This window comes from Rhinatrema bivittatum, chromosome 12 (assembly GCF_901001135.1).
Source record: "Rhinatrema bivittatum chromosome 12, aRhiBiv1.1, whole genome shotgun sequence".
NCBI lineage: Eukaryota > Metazoa > Chordata > Amphibia > Gymnophiona > Rhinatrematidae > Rhinatrema > Rhinatrema bivittatum.
The window spans coordinates 75396094-75419260 of record NC_042626.1 but is presented as its reverse complement, the minus strand read 5'-3'; the positions used below and the strand labels follow the sequence as shown (position 1 = coordinate 75419260).

General features: G+C 44.2%; 1 protein-coding gene across 3 annotated transcripts in view; it reads left to right on the top strand.

The window, feature by feature from the left end:
* The window catches only part of CDK12 (cyclin dependent kinase 12), a 169761-nt gene that overhangs the window by 120572 nt on the left and 26022 nt on the right, over positions 1–23167 (top strand). Inside the window, exon 14 of one of the 3 annotated variants that reach the window (XR_003852079.1) lies at positions 7402–7513. The exons of 1 other annotated variant lie outside the window; for it this stretch is intronic. Coding sequence is in view for 1 of the 2 variants with exons in the window: in XM_029572154.1 (XP_029428014.1) it covers positions 7402–7436 (35 nt within the window). In the remaining variant the exon portion in view is untranslated. Of the gene's footprint in view, positions 1–7401; positions 7857–23167 lie in introns of those variants that run through there. One more of the 3 variants, XM_029572154.1, reaches the window with a different exon arrangement.

Genomic DNA, 23167 nt, shown 5'->3' with positions numbered 1-23167 from the left:
ATCTCTAAATTCAATCCAAAAGGAGGAAAACTCTGAAGTTTATAGATCCACCTGGTTCCTTGTAACAATCTTTTGGCTTTATCTCCACCTCTGATGGTAAATTTGATTTGTTCCAGAATACTACACTTCAAATCACCAAATTTATGTTGCTTTTCAATACAATGCTTAACTAGAGGTGGATCTCTCTTCATCGTTTTCAGACAGCTTTTATGCTCTGCTAATCTTGTATGGAGCGGTCTTATTGTTTTGCCTACATAGACTAGCTTGCAGGGACACATGAGAACATAAACTACAAAGTCAGAGTTGCAATTGGTAAATTCTCTTAGATTGTATGTAAAGATTAGCTAGTGAAGGCGCCATGGTGGCGCCATGGCTGTTCCAGAGATTTGTTCATAAAGCATGTTATCAAAAATAAAAAAAAATGTTTGGTTAAGGCAATCCTCATCAGCTGCATAATGAAGTCAGTAGGGATCTCGTGAGGACCGAGGTCTCAATCTCAAAATTTCTCGAATAGTGTCCATTAAGGGAATCTGGGGTATTACCGTGATATACGTACGTCTTATGTGAGATCTAAAAACATTAAGGAAATCGTTAGCCCGTCATTTTTACCAGATAAGAAGAGGGATTCCTTGAATACTTTATGTGATAATAAACTTAAGGGTCATTATCAATGTGGCAATTGTTCCTTTTGTGGAATTAAGATGCAAGGTGATTTTTTCATTAATCCCAAAGATTGCAAAAAATGCAATCTAAGAGAATTTACCAATTGCAACTCTGACTTTGTGGTTTATGTCTCATGTGTCCCTGCAAGCTAGTCTATGTAGGCAAAACAATAAGACAGCTCCGTACAAGATTAGCAGAGCATAAAAGCTGTCTGAAAACAATGAAGAGAGATGTATCTGTAGTTAATCATTGTATTGAAATGCAACATTAATTTGGTGATTTGAAGTGCAGTATTCTGGAACAAATCAAATTTGCCATCAGAGGTGGAGATAAAGCCAAAAGATTGTTACAACAAGAAACCAGGTGGATCTATAAACTGCAGAGTTTTCCTCCTTTTGGATTGAATTTAGAGATTGACTGGTTTCCCTTTTTATTGAACAGTCTATTAGTCTTTGAGTTTCACTGAGTGTATTTTGAGTATTCTTAATGAGATTGAATCACTATACCTGGCCATTCAAAAGCAATAAGGGTGATTGGTGGAATACTGGGTCGATGCCATCGATTGCCCATGTCGGTGCTGTCGATTGCCCATGCCACCGATGCCGTCGACGCCCATGTCGTTTCCATCGGTGTCCTCGTCATTCCTATCGATGCGGCCATTGATTCTGTTGATGCCGGTATCAATTTCCCGATGCCATCGATGTCTATTTGATTCTTCGATGCCACATCGTTTCCGCCGATGCCGTCGGTGCCTCCGTCACTGTTATCGTTGCTCTGACCAGGCCATCGATGTTTTTTCATCTATATTTTTGACAATACCCTCGAGGCTGCTTCTATGCCGCCATCGATACCGTCAATACTGTCATAGCACCTACACGCAATGCCCTCGGCTAAACACAGTGCTGCATGCTTTGGGTTCTTAACTAAAGCCCCGTATCAGCCTACGACACTACATAGTGCCAGGAGCAGTGCAGGCATGCTGACAGTCCGTCATCATTCGCCATCCAAGACAGCGAGGGCATCCACCTCGGCGCTGGGGAAAGACCTGGCCGAGCACCGTGGCACTCATTGTCACCGGCATGGTGACTGTCCACCACCGATGCCATCCAAGACATCGATGCTATCCTACTCGGTGCTGGAGAATGCCCGGGCTGAGCAACATCGCTACTGCCACCGCCACTGTTCCACACAGTTCTGGCAGTCCTTGGTGCTGCAGAATGACCGGACCGAGTTCCGAGGAATTCTGCACTGGCATCACGATACATCGAGCTGCTGCAAAGAGGACCGGGTTCATGAGTCATAATGGCTCCCCTGTACCCAAGGCGTTCCCCACCAACACCGGTGCGGGGTTCTGACCCTCCACAAATTACTGTGGTAGCGCCAGACACGCTCAGCCTGTCTCCTCTGTACCTGTGCCACCATACCAGGTTACAGAGTTGAGTTGGACGTTTACGTCCTTCAGGCTGTCCCTCGATGCCTCCTGAAATCCATGGAGCCATCAATCTTCACCAGCTCGTCCTTCTGCGATCCACGACGGATAGTAAGTACTCTAATCCCGCTTCAGCGACAATCCCATTGAGACCTGTTCTCTAAATCGGGCCACATAGTTCGAAAGGTTCTAGGTCATCTTGTCTTTCAAGAACCATATTAGTGTCACATATCGCTATTGCCCAGCTCTGTCGGACACATACCAAGAGAACCTCTCTACCCATCATTTGGGATTGCATCAGGACATCTTCCCGTTATCAGCAACAGGACTCTGTACTGATTAATATTCTGTTTTCTGGTTCCTAATTAAGGACCGAAATCCCAGATGCATTTGCTGATCTGCTAGACACAAGATCCAGCAAACACTGCCTCAATTGCAAATCCACCTCGAGGCCTGGTGACAGGTCTCGAAGTTTTCTTGTACAGCACATAGAAATGCGGGTAAGACTTTTACCGCTCACGTTCCCATGGGAGATTACATGATATCCAGATTACATCAGCCCCGCCAGTTGGACACCTCCTGGTCTCTCAACTTGCCGGATATCAGAGCGGCCACCCCACTTGGTACCAAGGTTCAGGGTACAGTCCCCCAGACGCTACAAAGCGCAGGGGGTGGGGGGAGTTTTAATCTCACTATTCTTTCTTTCAACAGAAGGTAGTTACTCTCCGCCCATCCTGGACCTCAGAAATATCAACTTTCTTCAGAAGGGACAGGTAAAATGGTGTCTCTCGTCACCATATTTCCATACCGCAGTAAGTAGGTTGCCTCTCTCCTCTAATCTTTCTATGTGCTTCATGGTGAGTCAACAATATTACAATCCCAAGCTCTGCCGGTTGCTCCAGCTTCGGCAACTTGGGTATTTCGTTAAATCACTAGCAGTGACTGCTGTTTACGGAGTAAAACATCATTCACGCTTTTCCTTGCATAGACAGCTGCATAACAACAGTCAATCCAAGCAAGGAGCTCTATCTTCTTCACGACTCACTATAAATCTATTACCTGGGATTGCTGTTAACTACCATAAATCACTTATAGAACACTTCTGGACATCACAGTCACAACGAACTTCCTGTCCAACAACCGCGCAGACATTCTGACAAATTCCTATATATCTCTGCGCACATACAACATAACTTCAGCCCCTCAATTCTTTCATTGCTGGGCCACGGGATCTTTTCACCATGCACTTTACTCATAGGTCCAGATTTGCTATGAGTAAGATTCAGTGAAATTTCAATTATCAGTGGATCTAAACTGTTAAACCGCTTTCCTCCCTGATCCATATTGCAGATCTAGAACCAAATCCTCGGCTGGTCCTGCTCATGCTCACATTTACTCAGGGTTGCAGAGTTCAAACCAACATCTCAACCCAATATGCGTCTATTCCGCTCCATGCAGAGTTTCACATCAACTTCCTGGAGCTTCGAGCCATGAGTTATGCCTTTATGCCTTTCAATACTGCCTCTGCAACAAATATTTGTGCATACAGACAGACAGCATAGTGACAATGTGGTATTTCCAACACACAAGCACGCACAACCTCTTAGCTGCTCTGCTAGGAAGCTGCACAGCTCTACCCTTGGCCCTTGCTCACTCCATGCATCCCCGGGCCATTTATCTAACAGACTTACTCAACGCACAAGCAGACCTTCTCCATATAGGTTTCCATCCTCTCGGATGGTCTCGGACTACATGTGTAGCGAGAAAAATCTTCTAGCGCTAAGGTCAACCGACCTTGCCCTCTGCGTCTGGATCGAACCATATGGTGGACAGATTCTACTCCCTACACATGTCTCGAATGCGTTCCCATGGATGCCTTTGCTGCAACAAAGGCCTCTTATATGTGTCTCTTTCGATGCCTCTCATAGCCAGCACTCTTATTATGCTGCACCGGGACGGGGTTCGCTGTTTCTCAGACCCACGTCCTGGCCGAGACCAGTATGATTTCCCATACTTCTCAATCTATCACACCAGTAACCAATTTGCCTTTTCACAGGTCAGTCTCATATCATGGACTCACTGATGTTCTCAGGTACTGGTAGCGTCACAAAAATCTTCCACACATAAATCTTACCATTCAAAATGGCATGATTTTCCACATGGTGCATACAAAAGGGTATTACCCCCTTTTTTTCTACACCACTCTTTTCGCTTACTCCCTCGGATTCTGCTCCCCAGACATCCTCCACATGGGTACACCTCGGTTCCAATTGGCGTACCACTTGGGAGTGGGGATACCCGATTAACAGTTCAACCCCTTATGAGTCAGCTTACCATGGGTAAGCTGATTAAGCCGCCTCTATTTTTACTGGTTACGGAATGGGGCCTATATTTAGTGCTTACAAGACTCATACTTTCCCCGTTTGAGCCTTTCCATTCCTCTCACTTAACAGTCTGGCATGGGAAATTCTTTCCCTCGTAGTCATCATTTCTGCCAACAGGGTCAGTGAGTTCCACACCTTGTTGCATACTCACCCGACCCTGCGTTCCTCCGTGACCGAGTGGTCTTACGTATTCAACTTCATATCCTTCTTAAGGTAGACGCAGCATCTCACCTTACTCAGAATATACTCTGCCCAGTTTTTCCCAACACCTCTCTCTCACCAGGGCGAGAGGGTTTTCCACACCTTGGACTGTAAAAGTGCACTTGCATTCTATCTAGACCGCACTACACTCCATAGGAATTCCACCTAACTCTTTCCTTCTGTGGCAAAAGCCAAGCTGCAAGTTCCAGTGGGCAAACAGACCTTTTCCTCCTAATTGATGGTCTGTATCTCTTTTTCCTACCAACAAGTAGGCATTTCACTACAACACCGTGTGTAACCACACACTGTTAGGGCCGTACCAGCCTCAATAGCTCACCTTCGGCCGGTGCCGCTTGTACATATTTGTAAGGCTGCGACCTGGAGCTCTCTCCATACCTTCGCAGCCCATTATTGCCTAGGTAAGACTGGCCAGCATGCTTCCATGTTTGGCCAGTCTGTCTACTCATCTTCTTTTCGATTTAACTACCCAGCATCCTTCCACCAACCCGTTAAGGGTTTCAGGATGCCCTCCTTACCAAATTCCACCCCTGCCGTTGCGCCTTTTGCACGTCTTTGGGTGCATTTGGTGCACTCTCAGGCATCCTCAGCTTGGTACTCACCCATATGTGAGGACTACCATCCTGCTTGTCCTGTGAGAAAGCAAATGTTGCTTACCTGTAACAGGTGTTCTCCCAGGACAGCAGGATATTAGTCTTCACGAAACCCACCCACCACCCCGCGGAGTTGGGTCTGTATACGTTTTTACTTTTATATAGTTTCGCTTGCGCTTTTAGCTATAAGACGAGACTGAGGAAGACACCTGTGGTCACAGGGATAATTGCAGGCTGAGCATGCTCAGTGCATTCAGTGTGCCAGTGTCAGTCAAAGCTTTATAGAAACTTTGACAGAAAAGTTTTCCGTAACAGGGCTCCGTCCACTGACATCACCCATATGTGAGGACTAACATCCTGCTGTCCTGTGAGAACACCTGTTACAGGTAAGCAACATTTGCTTTTTCTTTAGTCACTGCAGAATTAAGCTGTGGAATCTGTTGCCAGAAAGCATAGTCAAGTCTAGTAATACAGAGTTTAAAAAAGGTTTGGGCAAGTTCCTGAAAAAACAACATATATCAAAGGTCAACTGGTCATATATTTCAATATCCAACGAAAAATGTTTATTTTTTTTGTTATTTTGTAGGACCAACACTGAGTCAGCTTATAACATTCTAAAGCTGCTCTTAGTTTAAAGTCCACTTTACTTTATTATTTATACTTAATTATATTAAATTATTTATAAAATCATGTAACAATCCAACCTGAGGTGAGCAGTGAAAATAGCTTGTTCAGTCTTATCACTATATATCATGACAACGTAAGCAACTCCAACTTTAACTGTACTTATCCCAAGATAAGGAAGGGTCTCTGCAGAAGTCACTTCTGATCATACTGTATAAGAAAGGTAACAGAGAACATTTGACTAACTGGAAGTCCATTTCTCTGTTGAACAGTGACTACAAAATTTTAGCCAAGGTTCTGTTGAACCAATTGTTCAAGATAAGAACATAAGAAATTGCCATGCTGGGTCAGACCAAGGGTCCATCAAGCCCAGCATCCTGTTTCCAACAGAGGCCAAAACCAGGCCACAAGAACCTGGCAATTACCCAAATACTAAGAAGATCCCATGCTACCGATGCAATTAATAGCAGTGGCTATTACCTAAGTAAACTTGATTATTAGCAGTTAATGGACTTCTCCAAGAACTTATCCAAACCTTTTTTTGAACCCAGCTACACTAACTGCACTAACCACATCCTCTGGCAATAAATTCCAGAGCTTAATTGTGTGTTGAGTGAAAAAGAATTTTCTCCAATTAGTTTTAAATGTGCTACTTGCTAACTTCATGGAATGCCCCCTAGTCCTTCTATTATCTGAAAGTGTAAATAATCGATTCACATCTTCTCGTTCAAGACCTCTCATGATCTTAAAGACCTCTAGCATATCCCCCCTCAGCCGTCTCTTCTCCAAGCTGAACAGCCCTAACCTCTTCAGCCTTTCCTCATAGGGGAGCTGTTCCATCCCCTTTATCATTTTGGTTGCCCTTCTCTGTACCATCTCCATCGCAACTACATAAGTACTGTTCAAGTTGGAGTTGCTCACATTGTCATGATATATAGTGCAAAGACTGAACAAGCTATTTTCACTGCTCACCTCAGGTTGGATTGTTACATGATTTTATAAATAATTTAATATAATTAAGTATAAATAATAAAGTAAAGTGGACTTTAAACTAAGAGCAGCTTTGGAATTTTATAATTCCAGTCTCGGTCCTATAAAATAACAAAAAACTAAAAAAAGGTTTTCATTGCATATTGAAATATATAACCAGTTAACCATTGATATATGTTGTTTGAGTAATGTCTTAGAAGGTCTCTGGATTTCCAACATTTTGGGTTTCTTTTGTTCCATTAATCATTGGCCAGCCAGATGTGGGTGCCTCCCACTCTTGCTTCTGGGAGTGTGCAGTTGGGAATGGACTTTCTTACTGGTTTCTGCAAGGTACTTCCAAGCTACCTGGCTGGCCCCTGTCGCAGACAAGATGCTGTGCTCTCTGGCCCATTGCTCTCATCCAGAATGGCAGCGCCTGTGTTCTTATGCTTGTTTTGTCCTAAGGAGACCCTTTGCTTTTTCATGTTCTTTTGTCCTCTTGGCTCTTTTATCTTTTTAGGGCACTCAATTGCTGTAGAGAGAAATGGACTTTAAGGCCTTCATCCTGCTTAGAGGCTCATGGTGAGAAGAGAGCACAGCTCCAGTGAGCAGCAGGAAAATGCAGACCACAGGTGTGAACCGGTTCCTTCCGTCCAAAGCCTTTCTGTGTCCATCTCATACTTTAGCTCTGGGATCATTGCTGGAGTAACATTTGCCACCTGGTGCTGGAAATTGATAGAGTGAGAAACCTAGGACCTGAGGGAAATAGGATCCTGGAGCTTTGCTAAAAGTACAAGAAAGTAAAATCCATTTTTCAAAGTCTTATTTGTTCAGCAGAGAGCCTGCGAGGAAAAGCGTAAGCATAGCGGCAGATACTGCAGGCCCCGGGCGTTACACAGTGAGGGCAAGAACACAGTCACAGACACTAAGGGGATGCTCAAATGTTACATTTAAATCATTAAACAGTCAAACGGTGCTTTTGTATCTTGCAAATGTTTTAAGCCTCAGACATGTTTTGTTCTTGGATTGATTTTGTTGTCTAATTTCCTCATTACTGCTGCTTCTTATGCATTACCTGCAGCATCCTCTCCCACCCCTCATACATATACACATGCCTTTAATTCTTGCTTTGCAGTCCCCTCCCTCTGCTACTCCTCCAGTACTGAGACCCTCACACACAGCTCTGCCAATGCACCTCACTCCTGCCCTGCAGCATCCCCTGCTATTCCTGTACTGAGACCCCCACACACAGTTCTCCAATGCACCTCACTCCTGCCCTGAAGCACCCCCTGCTATTCCAGTACTAAGACCCCCACACACAGTTCTCCCATTGCACCTCTATCCTGCCCTGCAGCTCCCCCTGTTATTCCAGTACTGAGACCCCCACACACAGTTCTCCCAATGCACCTCACTCCTGCCCTGCAGCACCTCCCTGTTATTCCAGTACTGAGACCCTCACACACAGTTCTCCCAATGCTCCTCACTCCTGCCATGCAGCTCCCCCTGTTATTCCAGTACTAAGACCCTCACACACAGGTCTCCCAATGCACCTCTATCCTGCCCTGCAGCTCCTCCTGTTATTCCAGTACTAAGACCCTCACACACAGTTCTCCCAATGCACCTCTATCCTGCCCTGCAGCTCCCCCTGTTATTCCAGTACTAAGACCCCCACACACAGGTCTCCCAATGCACCTCTATCCTGCCCTGCAGCTCCCCCTGTTATTCCAGTACTGAGACCCTCACACACAGTTCTCCCAATGCACCTCTATCCTGCCCTGCAGCTCCCCCTGTTATTCCAGTACTGAGACCCCCACACACAGTTCTCCCAATGCACCTCACTCCTGCCCTGCAGCACCTCCCTGTTATTCCAGTACTGAGACCCTCACACACAGTTCTCCCAATGCTCCTCACTCCTGCCATGCAGCTCCCCCTGTTATTCCAGTACTAAGACCCTCACACACAGGTCTCCCAATGCACCTCTATCCTGCCCTGCAGCTCCTCCTGTTATTCCAGTACTAAGACCCTCACACACAGTTCTCCCAATGCACCTCTATCCTGCCCTGCAGCTCCCCCTGTTATTCCAGTACTAAGACCCCCACACACAGGTCTCCCAATGCACCTCTATCCTGCCCTGCAGCTCCCCCTGTTATTCCAGTACTGAGACCCTCACACACAGTTCTCCCAATGCACCTCTATCCTGCCCTGCAGCTCCCCCTGTTATTCCAGTACTGAGACCCTCACACACAGTTCTCCCAATGCACCTCTATCCTGCCCTGCAGCTCCCCCTGTTATTCCAGTACTGAGACCCCCACACACAGTTCTCCCAATGCACCTTGTACCTGCCCTGCTACACACCCTGCTATTCCAGTACTGAGACCCTCACACACAGTTCTCCCAATGCACCTCTATCCTGCCCTGCAGCTCCCCCTACTTCACTGGTTGTGTGAGGAGTGGCAGCTCAGTGCATAGAGGTCATGAGTGTGCCTGCAGCTGAGTGCATGGAGCTAGAAGAAATTTTGCTGGAAAATGGTGAAAATACTTTGAAATAAATAAATCAAAGTCCAGAAAATGTGCCTGAAACTGGAGAAAAGATAAAAGGAGAAAACCAAAGAGCAGAAATTGTGCCTTGAAGTAAACACCTTGAAAGAGACAAAAGCAGCAAGCCAAAGCCAATAAGCTGTGCTGGTAAGCAGAGCAAATCGGAAGGACAAAACCCAGGACAGCAAACTGCAAGGAAACCTTTATTTTCTGACTTGTTTAAGTAACAGAATCAGCCTAGAAAACAGCAAAATAGAGCAAGATCTGTGGTGAGATTTCACTGCATGGGACTCATTGCTGGCCCTCCAGACAGAGAATATGATGGGAAAGTTTTATGAAAGAAGAGCTTAAAGTTTTCCCCCCAGCATGTGAAGACTTTCATTCATACCTCAGGAAGCTCTCAGTATGATGTGCAGTCAGAGCTGGGAATCACCTATTGGCCTTTTGGAACCGGTATGAGAAGGTGAAGGGCAGCCCAGTGTGGAAGGATTTCACTGCAATAATCCTTTCTCAGGACACAGTGAGAACAGTGAATATGGACTTTAAAACTGAGGACACTGACGCCTGGGAGGTAGGCACCTGGCTGCAGAGCCATGGCCTATACTGGACTCACTGGGGCTCTGGACTGCAGGCTGGAAAGCAGAGGTGCGTCTCTCACTGGTTGATGGCCGCATACAGCACCTGTCTAACAGCTTCATGACTGGAAGAGAGAGAGGCTCCTGTTTCTACCCAGTCTGCCCACCAAGGTTTTACACTTTTTTGTTTTCATACTTTTCTGTTACTCTTGTCCCTTTAAATAATTTTTTTGGTTCTATTTCCCTTCCACCCCCGCCATCGTAGATAGCAGTGCTGGAGCTGCATCTAAGTGAAGTATCCAGCTAATTGGTTTGGGGTTGTAACTCCCACGCTTGTTTACCCAGCCTGTGCAAGTCAGATCTTGTTGGTTATTTGAATATAAAACCTCTTTTCTTCATTCCCCCTGCCGTTGAAGCAGTGAGCTGCGCTGGATATGTATTCTAAGTGAAGTATCAGGCTTGATATGGGGTAGTAACCGCCATAACAAGCAAGCTACACCCATGCTTATTTGTTTTACTCAGACTACGTAATTCAGTCCTTGTTGGTAGATGTCTGAATATAAAACATCTTTTCTTCATTCCCCCTGCCGTTGAAGCAGAGAGCTATGCTGGATATGCATTGAAAATGAAGTATCAGGCATTTTTGGTTTTGGGGTAGTAACAAGCAAGCTACTCCCCTGCTTTTATGTGGATGCAAATCCTTTTTTCCACATTTCCTCTTGCCGTTGAAGCATAGAACAATGTTGGAGTCGCATTAACTGTGTGTATGTTTATTGAATAAGGATATTCATCTCCAGGTAGTAGCCGTCATTCCCACAAGCCACCCCCATGCCTCTTCTCTTCATTCACATCCTCGAGACTTAATGGATCCACAGTATTTATCCCATGCCCCTTTGAAATCCTTCACAGTTTTGGTCTTCACCACTTCCTCCAGAAGGGCGTTCCAGGCATCCACCACCCTCTCCATGAAGAAATACTTCCTGACATTGGTTCTCAGTCTTCCTCCCTGGAGTTTTAAATCGTGACCCCTGGTTCTGCTGATTTTTTTGCAACGGAAAAGGTTTGCATTGTCTTTGGATCATTAAAAAGTTTCAAGTATCTGAAAGTCTGTATCATATCACCCCTGCTCCTCCTTTCCTCCAGGGCGTACATATTTAGATTCTTCAATCTCTTCTTGTAAGTCATTTGATAAAGACCTTCCACCTTTCTGGTTGCCCTTCTCTGGACCGCCTCCATCCTGTCTCTGTCCCTTCCGAGATACGGTCTCCAGAACTGAACACAGTACTCCAGGTGAGGCCTCACCAAGGACTCGTACAAGGGGATTATCACCTCCTTTTTCTTACTGGTTATTCCTCTCTCTATGCAGCCCAGCATTCTTCTGGCTTTAGCTATCGCCTTGTCACATTGTTTCGCCGACTTCAGATCATTAGACACTATCACCCTAATAGAAACTCTATTGCTTGTCTCAGGGCCTATGTGTGAACTCATTTCTTTCAGCATTGCCAAGGTGAAAAAGCATCATACCAGTGTGCTTCATGCAATCCCAAAAGCCCCACGGCCCTCCATTCTTCATGTCTAAACCTCCTCTCCTCTTACAATGTTTCCAGTGCTGCCTATTCCCACATGGGGCTCTGGACTTTCAGAAAGAAAGCATGATCAAAGTCCAGGCCGATACAGTAAAACCTGCGGGAGAGCCGGCGCTCCGAGGCGAGCGCCAGCTCTCCCGACGTGCGCACAGGCCACTCTCCTGTGCGCGCAATTTAGTATGGAAATGAGTATTTAGTATGGAGATGAGTATCCTGAGACTAGAAGGAGATGACTCAGAGGGGGAAATGGCAGCAGAAACCTCCCAGTGCACTGATGCAGGTGAAAAAGGAGACTCCCAGGATATAACAGAGTTTGAAACCCCTGAGACAATAGAGCCTGGTATCTCCTAGGGTGATTTTCCTGTTCCTTATGACAGTCTGACGGGATTGGAACCCCTTCCTTTATAAAAGCAAAAAAAGGGAAGAGGTAGGCCAGGAAATCCTTGAAGGAAAAATCTCAGGCATCAGAAAAGAAGGAAAGAGAGAGCAATAAAACCCCTCTGCCATCTGAAAGTCTCATCTCTACCTCTAATCGTTTTGAGTCACTACAGATTGAAAAAACCTCCCCTTCTGAAGACAACACCGAGGAGCACACTCAGGGTTCACAGCCCTCGATAGTAGTCACCACTGAACTTGAGAGTGTGGATATGGACATACCTTCTGTGGCCTTTAAGAGGCACCTATCCTTACCAGAGGATGAAGTTGTAGGTAAAAAGAGTAATATGAAGAAGAAATAAAATATCTCTGTAAAATATGGCAGCTTCACAACCAGAAAAGTTACCTCCGCTTACCATTGCCACATGAAATGTGAACAGTATTAAGACAAGTAAGTCACGGGAGGCGATGTATGACTGCCTGAGGAAAGAGAGATGGACATATGCTTCCTGCAAGAGACCAGACTGTGCAGCTTGAAAGAGATCTCCATCGCTAAGCGAGAGTGGAGAGTGGGCCTCTCAGCGTGGTCAGGATGCGTATTCTGTTCACTGTGGTGAAAGTGCTGGAGCTGTGTCCAGGGGAAGCCTCCTGATGGATGTGGGAGGGAGTGAATATGCGCTTGATCAGGATCTACAGCCCCCAAACCAAAGAAGAAAGGAAAGAGCTATTCCAGGCAGTGAAGCCATTCCTCATAACATCCAGGCTCCTGGGCTTTGGTGAGGACTTCAACTGAGTGGAGAGCAGTCTAGAGCGAGGCTCACAGCCTAAAGCTCCACCTTCATAGCAATGATAAAACAGATCAATCTAATTAATAGATGTGTACCGCCAGCACTTCCTAGACACCCAGGTTACACCTTCACCAGTGGCAGATGAAAAAGCCACATTGACCACCACACAAGCATCAGTCTGCCCAGCCCAGGTACAGATTGCACTCTGCCTTCTCTGACCACTGTACAGTAAAGTGCCTGTTGAACATCTCTGAAATCATCCATTTTGGGAGAGGAGCTTGGCGTTTGAACAATGAGTCCCTGTAAAACCCAGAAACACAATAAAATGTGGAAAAACTTTACGAAAACCAGAAGTCACAAGCATCCCTCTACAGCTCCATCCAGGAGTGGTGGGATGAGACCAAAAACCACCTGCGGTCTCTTTTCAAAGAAGAAGCTACTTGGAGAGTACAGAAGGGAAAGAGAAGGTCTTCGTTCCTTCTTATGGCTGCGGTTCAGCAGGATGCACTCAGACAGGAGCTGTGGGAAACATGGGAACATCTTTCTGTATAACCAGACTAAGGTAGAGATGAGGAAACTACACGCAATCACAGAAAGAGCCCTGATAGTCATGGACAAGAGAAGAAATAGAAATTGTACGAGTCCTTAAAGGAAAGAGTTAAAAGCAAGCTAATCACCCAGCTACAGGATTCAGAGGGCAACATGCAGAAATCTCCAGAAGGCATGGTAGGATACGTAACTGAATCCTCCCAAAGACTGTTCAAAGGATGCAACATACCAACCCAGGAGATACAGGCCTTCCTAGGAGCCATCCCTGTGCCCCGACTGTCAGCACTGGAGTCCCAGCCCCTCATGGCCCCAATCACAGAGCAAGAGCTCAGTGACACTACTCCTGCAGGACCTGCAAAAGATCTCCAGGGAGCGATGGGCTAATTGCAGAATTTTATGGTAGCTAAGGGTCTGACCAGCAAGTAAAACCTCTTCTTGAAGGAAGGGTCTCTGCAGAAGTCACTTCTGATCATGCTGTATAAGAAAAGGAACAGAGAACACCTGTTCAACAGGCATGGACATTGTTTAAAAATACAATCCTAGATGCGCAGTCCATATGTATTCCACACATTAAGAAAGGTGGAAGGAAGTCAAAATGATTACCGGCATGGTTAAAAGGTGAGGTGAAAGAGGCCATTTTAGCCAAAAAAAATCCTTTTAAAATTGGAAGAAGGATCCAACAGAAGAAAATAGGAAAAAGCATAAGCATTGTCAAATTAAGTATAAAACATTGATAAGACAGGCAAAGAGAGAATTTGAAATTAAGTTGGCCGTAGAGGCAAAAACTCATAATAAAAGCTTTTAAAAATATATCCAAAGCAAGAAACCTATGAGGGAGTCGGTTGGACCATTAGATGACAGAGGGGTTAAAGAGGCTCTTAGGGAAGATAAAGGCCATTGCAGAAAGTCTAAATTAATTATTTGCTTCCGTGTTTACTAATGAGGATGTTGGGGAGATACCTGTTCCGGAGATGGTTTTCAAGGGTGATGAGTCAGATGAACTGAACCAAATCACTGTGAACCTGGAAGATTTAGTAGGCCAAGATTGACAAACTAAAGAATAGTAAATCACCTGGACCAGATGGTATGCATCCTAGGATTCTGAAGGAACTAAAAAATGAAGTTTCAGATCTATTATTTAAAATTTGTAACCTATCATTAAAATCATCCATTGTACCTGAAGACTGGATGGTGGCCAGTGTAACACCAATATTTAAAAAGGTCCCAGGGGCGATCCAGGAAACTATAGACCACTGAGCCTGAATTCGGTGCCGGGAAAAATAGTGGAAACTATTCTCAAGATCAAAATCACAGAGCAGATAGAAAGACATGGTGTAATGGAACACAGTCAACATGGATTTACCCAAGGGAAATCTTGCCTAACAAATCTGGTTCATTTTTTTGAAGGGGTTAATAAACATGTGGATAAAGGTGAACCAGTAGATGTGGTGTATTTGCATTTTCAGAAGGCATTTGACAAAGTCCCTCATGAGAGGCTTCTAAGAAAACTAAAAAGTCATGGGATAGGAGGCGATGTCCTTTTGGGAATTTCAAACTGGTTAAAAGACAGGAAACAGAGTAGGATTAAATGGTCAATTTTCTCAGTGGAAAAGGGTAAACAGTGGAGTGCCTCAGGGATCTGTACTTGGACAGGTGCTTTTCAGTATATTTATAAATGATGTGGAAAGGAATACGACGAGTGAGGTTATCAAATTTGCAGATGATACAAAATTGTTCAGAGTAGTTAAATCACAAGTGGATTGTGATACATTGCAGGAGGACCTTGCGAGACTGGAAGATTGGGCATCCAAATGGCAGATGAAATTTAATGTGGACAAGTGCAAGGTGTTGCATATAGGGAAAAATAACCCTTGCTGTAGTTACACAATGTTAGGTTCCATATTAGGAGCTACCACCCAGGAAAGAGATCTAGGCATCATAGTGGATAATACTTTGAAATCGTCGGTTCAGTGTGCTGCAGCAGTCAAAAAAGCAAACAGAATGTTAGCAATTATTAGTAAGGGAATGGTTAATAAAATGGAAAATGTCATAATGCCTCTGTATAGCTCCATGGTGAGACCACACCTTGAATACTGTGTACAATTCTGGTCGCCGCATCTCAAAAAAGATATAGTTGCGATGGAGAAGGTACAGAGAAGGGCGACTAAAATGATTTTCCCTATGAGGAAAGACTAAAGAGGTTAGGACTTTTCAGCTTGGAGAAGAGACGGCTGAGGGGGGATATGATAGAGATGTTTAAAATCATGAGAGGTCTAGAACGGGTAGATGTGAATCGGTTATTTACTCTTTCGGATAATAGAAGGACTAGGGGGCACTCCGTGAAGTTAGCAAGTAGCACATTTAAGACTAATCTGAGAAAATTCTTTTTCACTCAATGCAAAATTAAGCTCTGGAATTTGTTGCCAGAGAATATGGTTAGTGCAGTTAATGTAGCTGGGTTTATAAAAGGTTTGGATAAGCTCTTGGAGAAGTCCATTAACTGCTATTAATCAAATTGACTTAGGGAATGGGATCTTCTTAGTATTTGGGTAATTGCCTGGTTCTTGTGGCCTGGTTTGGCCTCTGTTGGAAACAGGATGCTGGGCTTGATGGACCCTTGGTCTGACCCAGCATGGCAAGTTCTTATGTTCTTATGACTAACTGGAGGCCCATTTCTCTGTTGAACAGTGACTACAAAATATTAGCCAAGGTTCTGTTGAACCACTTTTCCATAATAGCCCCATCCCTCATCTGCCCAGAACAATCATGTGCTAAAAAAGGCAGGCAGATCACTAACAATCTGGCCCGTGTGCAGAAGCTTTTGGCACTGGGAGAGAGACGATGGATTCCCTTTTATTTGCTCGTTCTTGATCAGGAAAAGGCTTTTGACCATGGCTACCTCTTTGAGACCTTGAAACACTATGGTATCCCTGCAACTTTTGTAAAATGGTTGCCTTGCCTGTATCTCTCTGCTCATGGTGACCCTATTATCCAATGCACCTTACTCCTGCCCTGCAGCACTCCCAGCTATTCCAGTACCGAGATCCTCACATACAGCTCTGCTCATGCATCTTACTCCTGCCCTGCAGCACCCTCTGCTATTTCACTACTGAGATTGCCCCCGACACACACTGCCAATATATCTCATTTCTCTATTCCAATAGAGACCCTCACACACATATACACACAGTTCTGCCAATGCACCTGCCCTTCAGTAAACCCTGCTATTCCAGTACTGAGACTCCCACAATCAGCTCTGCCAATGCACCTCACGCCTGCCATGCTGCATCCCCGCTAATCCAGTACTAGTACCCCCATACACAGCTCCGTCCATGCATCCCTCTCCTGTCCTGCAGCAGCACCTGCTATTCCAGTACTGAGACACCCATATACAGCTCTGCCAATGCACCTCACTCTTGCCCTGCTGCACCCCCTGCTTATCCAGTGCTAGAACCCACACACACAGCTCTGTCTATGCATCCACTCCTGCCCTGCTGCACCCCTGCTATTTCAGTACTGAGACCCTCACACAAGCTGTCCATACATTCCATGCCTGCCTTGCAGCAACCCCTGCTCTTCCACTATTGAGACCCCCATATACAGCTCTGCCAATGCACCTCACTCTTGCCCTGCAGCACCTCCTACAGTACTGAGACCCACAAAGCAGCAGAGTCCTCTCTTGCAGCATCTGCTGATACTCTGCACTACTGAGACAACCTCCCATCACATATTCTGCTGATGCACCATAGGCCTGCCCTGTACCATTCCCTCCAGTTTCGGGATCCTATACCACTAAGCTTTTCTGGATTTTTACCAGAATTTGTACTAACAGCTAACCCTTACTTTCCCCCAAGGTCCTCCTCAAAGCTGTAAGAAAGTAATCAAAACCAATGACAAAAATAAGCACTAGTCTATTATAACTTCCTTAAGAGGTACAGTCCAGAAGTTGATAGCTACGTACCAATTAAGAGCTGATTAAATCTTCCCATCTAAGCCTCCTGCAGTTGTATCTGAGTAGGGTGCCTGAGGGGATTATAGCATAAGGGTAATGCAAGCAGCAGCAGCCTCTGTCCCGGGGCTGGGGGAATCAGAGACTTTTTGGCAATAGGGAGGAGAGCTGAAAGATTAGAAATCTTATATTTAGGGTCACCACCTGACCAAAGTAAACCCTGACAGGTCCATTCCGTTCTGGTTTTGCTCATCTATGGACCTCTCATCCTGCCTTTCCTAGAGAAATTTACACTACAAATACAGATTTGCAATGGGGCAAAACCAGAAGTGGATGAGCTTGATAGGATGGAGCATTCAGAGGCACTGTTGAGGACACTCCACCCCCTTGCTCCCTCCTTCATTTTTTTTTTATTCATAATTATTAATAACACAAATGGTGAACATTACAAACAGAATCATTACCAAACAAATGAATATCTTGATGATATGACCCTATAACCAATATGATATCTCAGCAGTTTTACATATTTTTTATCTCATTCCTTCCATCCATCCACGCTCACCAGTCACGTACCTGATAAAATAAGGCAGTCTTTTATCAAGAAACAGAGGTGGATCTATTTATATCCAAATAGCTAATTTCACTTCAGCACTTCTTCCCATAGCCTCTCTGAAATAACAGAACCTTTTACCCATGCAATGCCTTCTTTCTTAACCTTTCCAGAGCAGCCTGCTGTAGCATCATTGTTTTCCACATCTGGAAAGATGGCTCATCAGAATCATTCCACGGCCAATATGATCGAAACGGCAGTAATTCCATCCCTCCCCTAACTAGGCAATATAACGTTCCTCTTAAATAAATGTAGATACACCAATTTGCCATCCCATTGGCTAGGGGGTTTCAATATTTGTTCCAAAAACCCTTGCACCTGCCCCCAGAAGTTTTGTAACATATTAGGGATGTGAATCGTTTTTTGACGATTTAAAATATCGTCCGATATATTTTAAATCGTCAAAAATCGTTAGGGCCACGATACAATACCAATTCCCCCGATTTATCGTCAAAAAATCGTAAATCGGGGGAAGGGGGAGGGCCCGCTGAACGACCTCCTGCAGTCGATCTCCTGCCGGCGCCATTTTCCGTACGGAAAACGATTCGCGGCAGGAGATCGCTCCCGGACCCCCGCTGGACCCCCAGGAACTTTTGGCCAGCTTGGGGGGGCCTCCTGACCCCCACAAGACTTGCCAAAAGTCCAGCGGGGGTCCGGAACGACCTCCTGCGTCGAATCGTTTTGGTCTATGGCCGCCGCCATTTTGCGGCGGCCATTTTGCAAAATGGCGCCGGCTGAAGACTACACGATTTAGTGTGCCGGTTTCCTGCTCTCCCCCTTCCCCCAATTTAGCTACGGACCGCCGCTACGGAGGTAATTTAAGGCTACGGAGGTAATTTAAGCTACGGACTGCCGCTACGGACCCCCAGGTAATTTAAGGCATTTGGGGGGGGGGTTCGGGAGGGTGGGGGATTTAATTTAAAGGGTCGGGGTGGGTTTTAGGGGGTTTTAGTGTGCCGTGTTTTAGTGTGCCGCTGGACCCCCAGGTAATTTAAGGCATTTGGGGGGGGGGTTCTGGAGGGTGGGGGATTTAATTTAAAGGGTCGGGGGTGGGTTTTAGGGGGTTTTAGTGTGCCGGCTCACGATTTTAACGATTTTCACGATACTTTACACACCCAAACGGCAACAATACGATTCCCTCCCCCTCCCAGCCGAAATCGATCGTTAAGACGATCGAGGACACGATTCACATCTCTATAACATATAACAACAACCTGTAAGCATATGGCACAAATCTCCATTAAGAATATGACATTTTAAACACATAGGAGACTCCCATAAATGCCTTTGCATTCCTTTTAATCTGGTGAGATATACCTGATGCCACAATTTAAACTGAATTTCTCTTAAATTAGCTGGGATTAAATAACGATAAATTGCAGCAAATGCTTCCATAATGTCTGCTTCTTCCATCATGATTCTCAGGTCCACATTCCAGTAATTAAGCACCTTTACCAAATGAGACACCGTTTGTTGTTCTTTCAGGTGTCGCACCCACACATCTATTTGATTAAACCTAGCTGTGGTTTCAAAACAAGATTCATCCTCATCTGTAAATACTACAGCATCTACATTCCCTTGACTGGTTTGCAGAGTATAATGGCAGAAGTTACATCTAGGTTTGTCTCACTGGTCTTTTAATTGCTGAAAAGAATATAATCCTTTCAACTCTGTGTCTACCAACTGCCCGATACAATACAGCCCTTTCTCTGCCCATTGATGGAAGATGAACCCAACCAGATCCACTGGAAAGCCCTTATTTCCCACAAAGAATAAGAATGGAAAGGCCTGCCATGACCTTCGATCTCTTCCTCTCCATATTTCCATACTTTTCTTAGTGCACTTGCCCAAAAAGTAGAGAGATGCAGTGCATGTATTGCCTCCTTAGAATAATGCAATAAGTTAATGGGTTTATGTGGCCGAATCCAGTCTTCCAGTAGATCTTCATTATCATATTTATTATGGCCAGAAACCCAATCTTGTATGTAGCACATTACACAGGCAACATTATAAATGCACAATTTGGGACATCCAAACCCCCCTGTTTTTTTCCACCCATTAAAACATCCAGCTTGATTCTTGCCCACTTATTGCTCCAAATAAAATCTGAAATCATAGAGCTATACATTGAAATGTCTGCATTTCGCACCAAAAATGCAAGCATTTGTAAATTATAAAGAATTTTAGATAAAATAATCATTTTAACTATTGTTCAGTAGCCCATCACACTTATTTAAATAGACATCCATTTGTGAGGAGGGACTTCATTTTATTCAGTACATTTATGACATTCAGAGTATACATATATTTAATTGAGTGTGTAAACCAAATACCCAAGTACTTCATGGCTTCCACATTCCATTTCAGCGGAAAGGCCTCTCTCCACATTCCTACTAAATCAGGATAAAGGGGAAACGCCTCAGATTTATTATAATTTATCTTCAAACTCAAGAACACACCAAACAGATCTGTAGTACAAATAATGTCATGAATACTGTCCCTAGGATTACCTACAAACAACAACATATCATCTGCAAATAGACTAAGTTTAAGTTGCCGTCACTTATAAGAGGTAACCTGGAAGCAGTTCAGACTCCACAACTTAATGGCCAACGGCTCTAGAGCCAGTACATATAACAGCGGCAAGAGAGGGAAGCCTTGCCTTGTTCCCCTCTGCAGGGAAAAACTTGAGACAACATATATTAACCATTATTTGGGCCATTGGCTGATTATACAACAATTGCACCCAACTCAAAAACTGGTCCCCCAAATGATATTGCTTGAGAACCCACCAAAGATACAACCACTCCACCCTATCAAAGGCCTTTTCGGCATCTAGACTTACTAGTAACCCCTCTCTGTGTTCTTTTTTTGCAACCAATATTGTTAAAAGTGCCTTCAACAGATTGGTAGAGGTTTGTCTGCCCAAATAAATCATGTTTGATCTGGAGCAACAAGTGTGAGAGAATCAGTTTATTAACTCTTCAGGCAAGAATAGATGCCAGAATTTTAATATCTTAGTTAAGTAGTGATATAGGTCTATAAGACTCAGGGTAAAGCAGATCCTTACCAGGTTTCTGTAATAGCACATTAGTAGCCAGATTATTCCCCTCGCAAATTGTCCATGTTCTTGTGCAGCTTTAAACATATCTTTCAGCAGAGTAAGAATTTTATCTTTTAATATTTTATAAAATTCTGTGCCAAAGCCATCTGGCCCTGGAGATTTTCCCAACTGCCATGAGACCATGATTTCTCTGACTTCAGATTCCTGAATAGGCATTTCTAAAAGTTCCCTCTCTTTTGAGGAAATGTGTGATAATTCTAAACGTTGAAAACATTCCTGCAACTCTTCAGGCAAGCAGTTGTTGGCAGTATATAACTGTTGAAGATATTTCTCAAGCACCTGGACTATCTTTACATCACCTTTATATTCTTTATTTTGAAATATCAATTCATTAACAAACGCTTTCTTCCTATTATTCTTAAGCAAGTTGGCAAGCAGCTTCCCTGACTTATTACCCCACTGGACAATTTGAATTGAAAAAAGACTAAATTTTGCTTTGCCTTAAATTCCAAAAGAGAATCTGAATCCCCACATGCTGTAAGTGTTTGCTGCCTAAGATCCCTTGTGAGCTGCTGCACACATAACCGTTTTAAGTTCTACTACTTTCTTTGACAGCTCCAGTTTCTGTTTGGGGCGCTCTTGATGCTTTCGCACTTAAGGCAATAATTTGCCCTTGCAGCACTGCCATGGCAGTATTCCAGTAAGTGCTAGGATCAACCCCCTGAGTAAAATAAAATCTTTGCTATTCCTCCCATTGCTCCTTAAGTAAACTTACAAATTCTTTATCACGGTATAATAGTGCAGACATTTTCCATCTAGAAATCTTCCTCCTGTCTTCGGAAAAGACTATTTTAGTCACAATCAAAGAGTTATCTTTGATTGTACCTGAAGACTGGAGGGTGGCTAATGTAACCCCAATATTTAAAAAGGGCTCCAGGGGCGATCCGGGAAACTACAGACCGGTTAGCCTGACTTCAGTGCCAGGAAAAATAGTGGAAAGTGTTCTAAATATCAAAATCACAGAACATATAGAAAGACATGGTTTAATGGAACAAAGTCAGCATGGCTTTACCCAGGGCAAGTCTTGCCTCACAAATCTGCTTCACTTTTTTGAAGGAGTTAATAAACATGTGGATAAAGGTGAACCTGTAGATGTAGTGTATTTGGATTTTCAGAAGGCGTTTGACAAAGTTCCTCATGAGAGGCTTCTAGGAAAAGTAAAAAGTCATGGGATAGGTGGCGATGTCCTTTCATGGATTGCAAACTGGCTAAAAGACAGGAAACAGAGAGTAGGATTAAATGTATAATTTTCTCAGCCGGGGGGGTGGGCAGTGGAATACCTGGGACCTTTGATTTTCAATATATATTTATAAATGATCTGGAAAGGAATACGACGAGTGAGGTAATCAAATTTGCAGATAATACAAAATTAGTCAGAGTAGTTAAATCACAAGTGAATTCTGATAAATTGCAGGAGGATCTTGTGAGACTGGAAAATTGGGCATCCAAATGGCAGATGAAATTTAATGTGGATAAGTGCAAGGTGATGCATATAGGGAAAAATAACCTATGCTATAGTTACATGTACTGTGTACATGAATTGTACACAGCATTCAAGGTGCGGTCTCACCATGGAGCGATACAGAGGCATTATGACATTTTCCGTTTTATTCACCATTCCCTTTCTAATAATTCCCAACATTCTGTTTGCTTTTTTGACTGCCGCAGCACACTGAACCAACGATTTCAATGTGTTATCCACTATGACGCCTAGATCTTTTTCTTGGGTGCTAGCGCCTAATATGGAACCTAACATTGTGTAACTATAGCATGGGTTATTTTTCCCTATATGCATCACCTTGCACTTATCCACATTAAATTTCATCTGCCATTTGGATGCCCAATTTTCCAGTCTCACAAGATCCTCCTGCAATTTATCAGAATTCACTTGTGATTTAACTACTCTGACTAATTTTGTATTATCTGCAAATTTGATTACCTCACTCATCGTATTTCTTTCCAGATCATTTATAAATATATTGAAAAGTACGGGTCCCAATTCAGATCCCTGAGGCACTCCACTGCCCACTCCCTTCCACTGAGAAAATTGTCCATTTAGTCCTACTCTCTGTTTCCTGTCTTTTAGCCAGTTTGTAATCCATGAAAGGACATCGCCATCTATCCCATGACTTTTTACTTTTCCTAGAAGCCTCCCATGAGGAGGTGAGGATCCGGTTGGGTCTCCATCG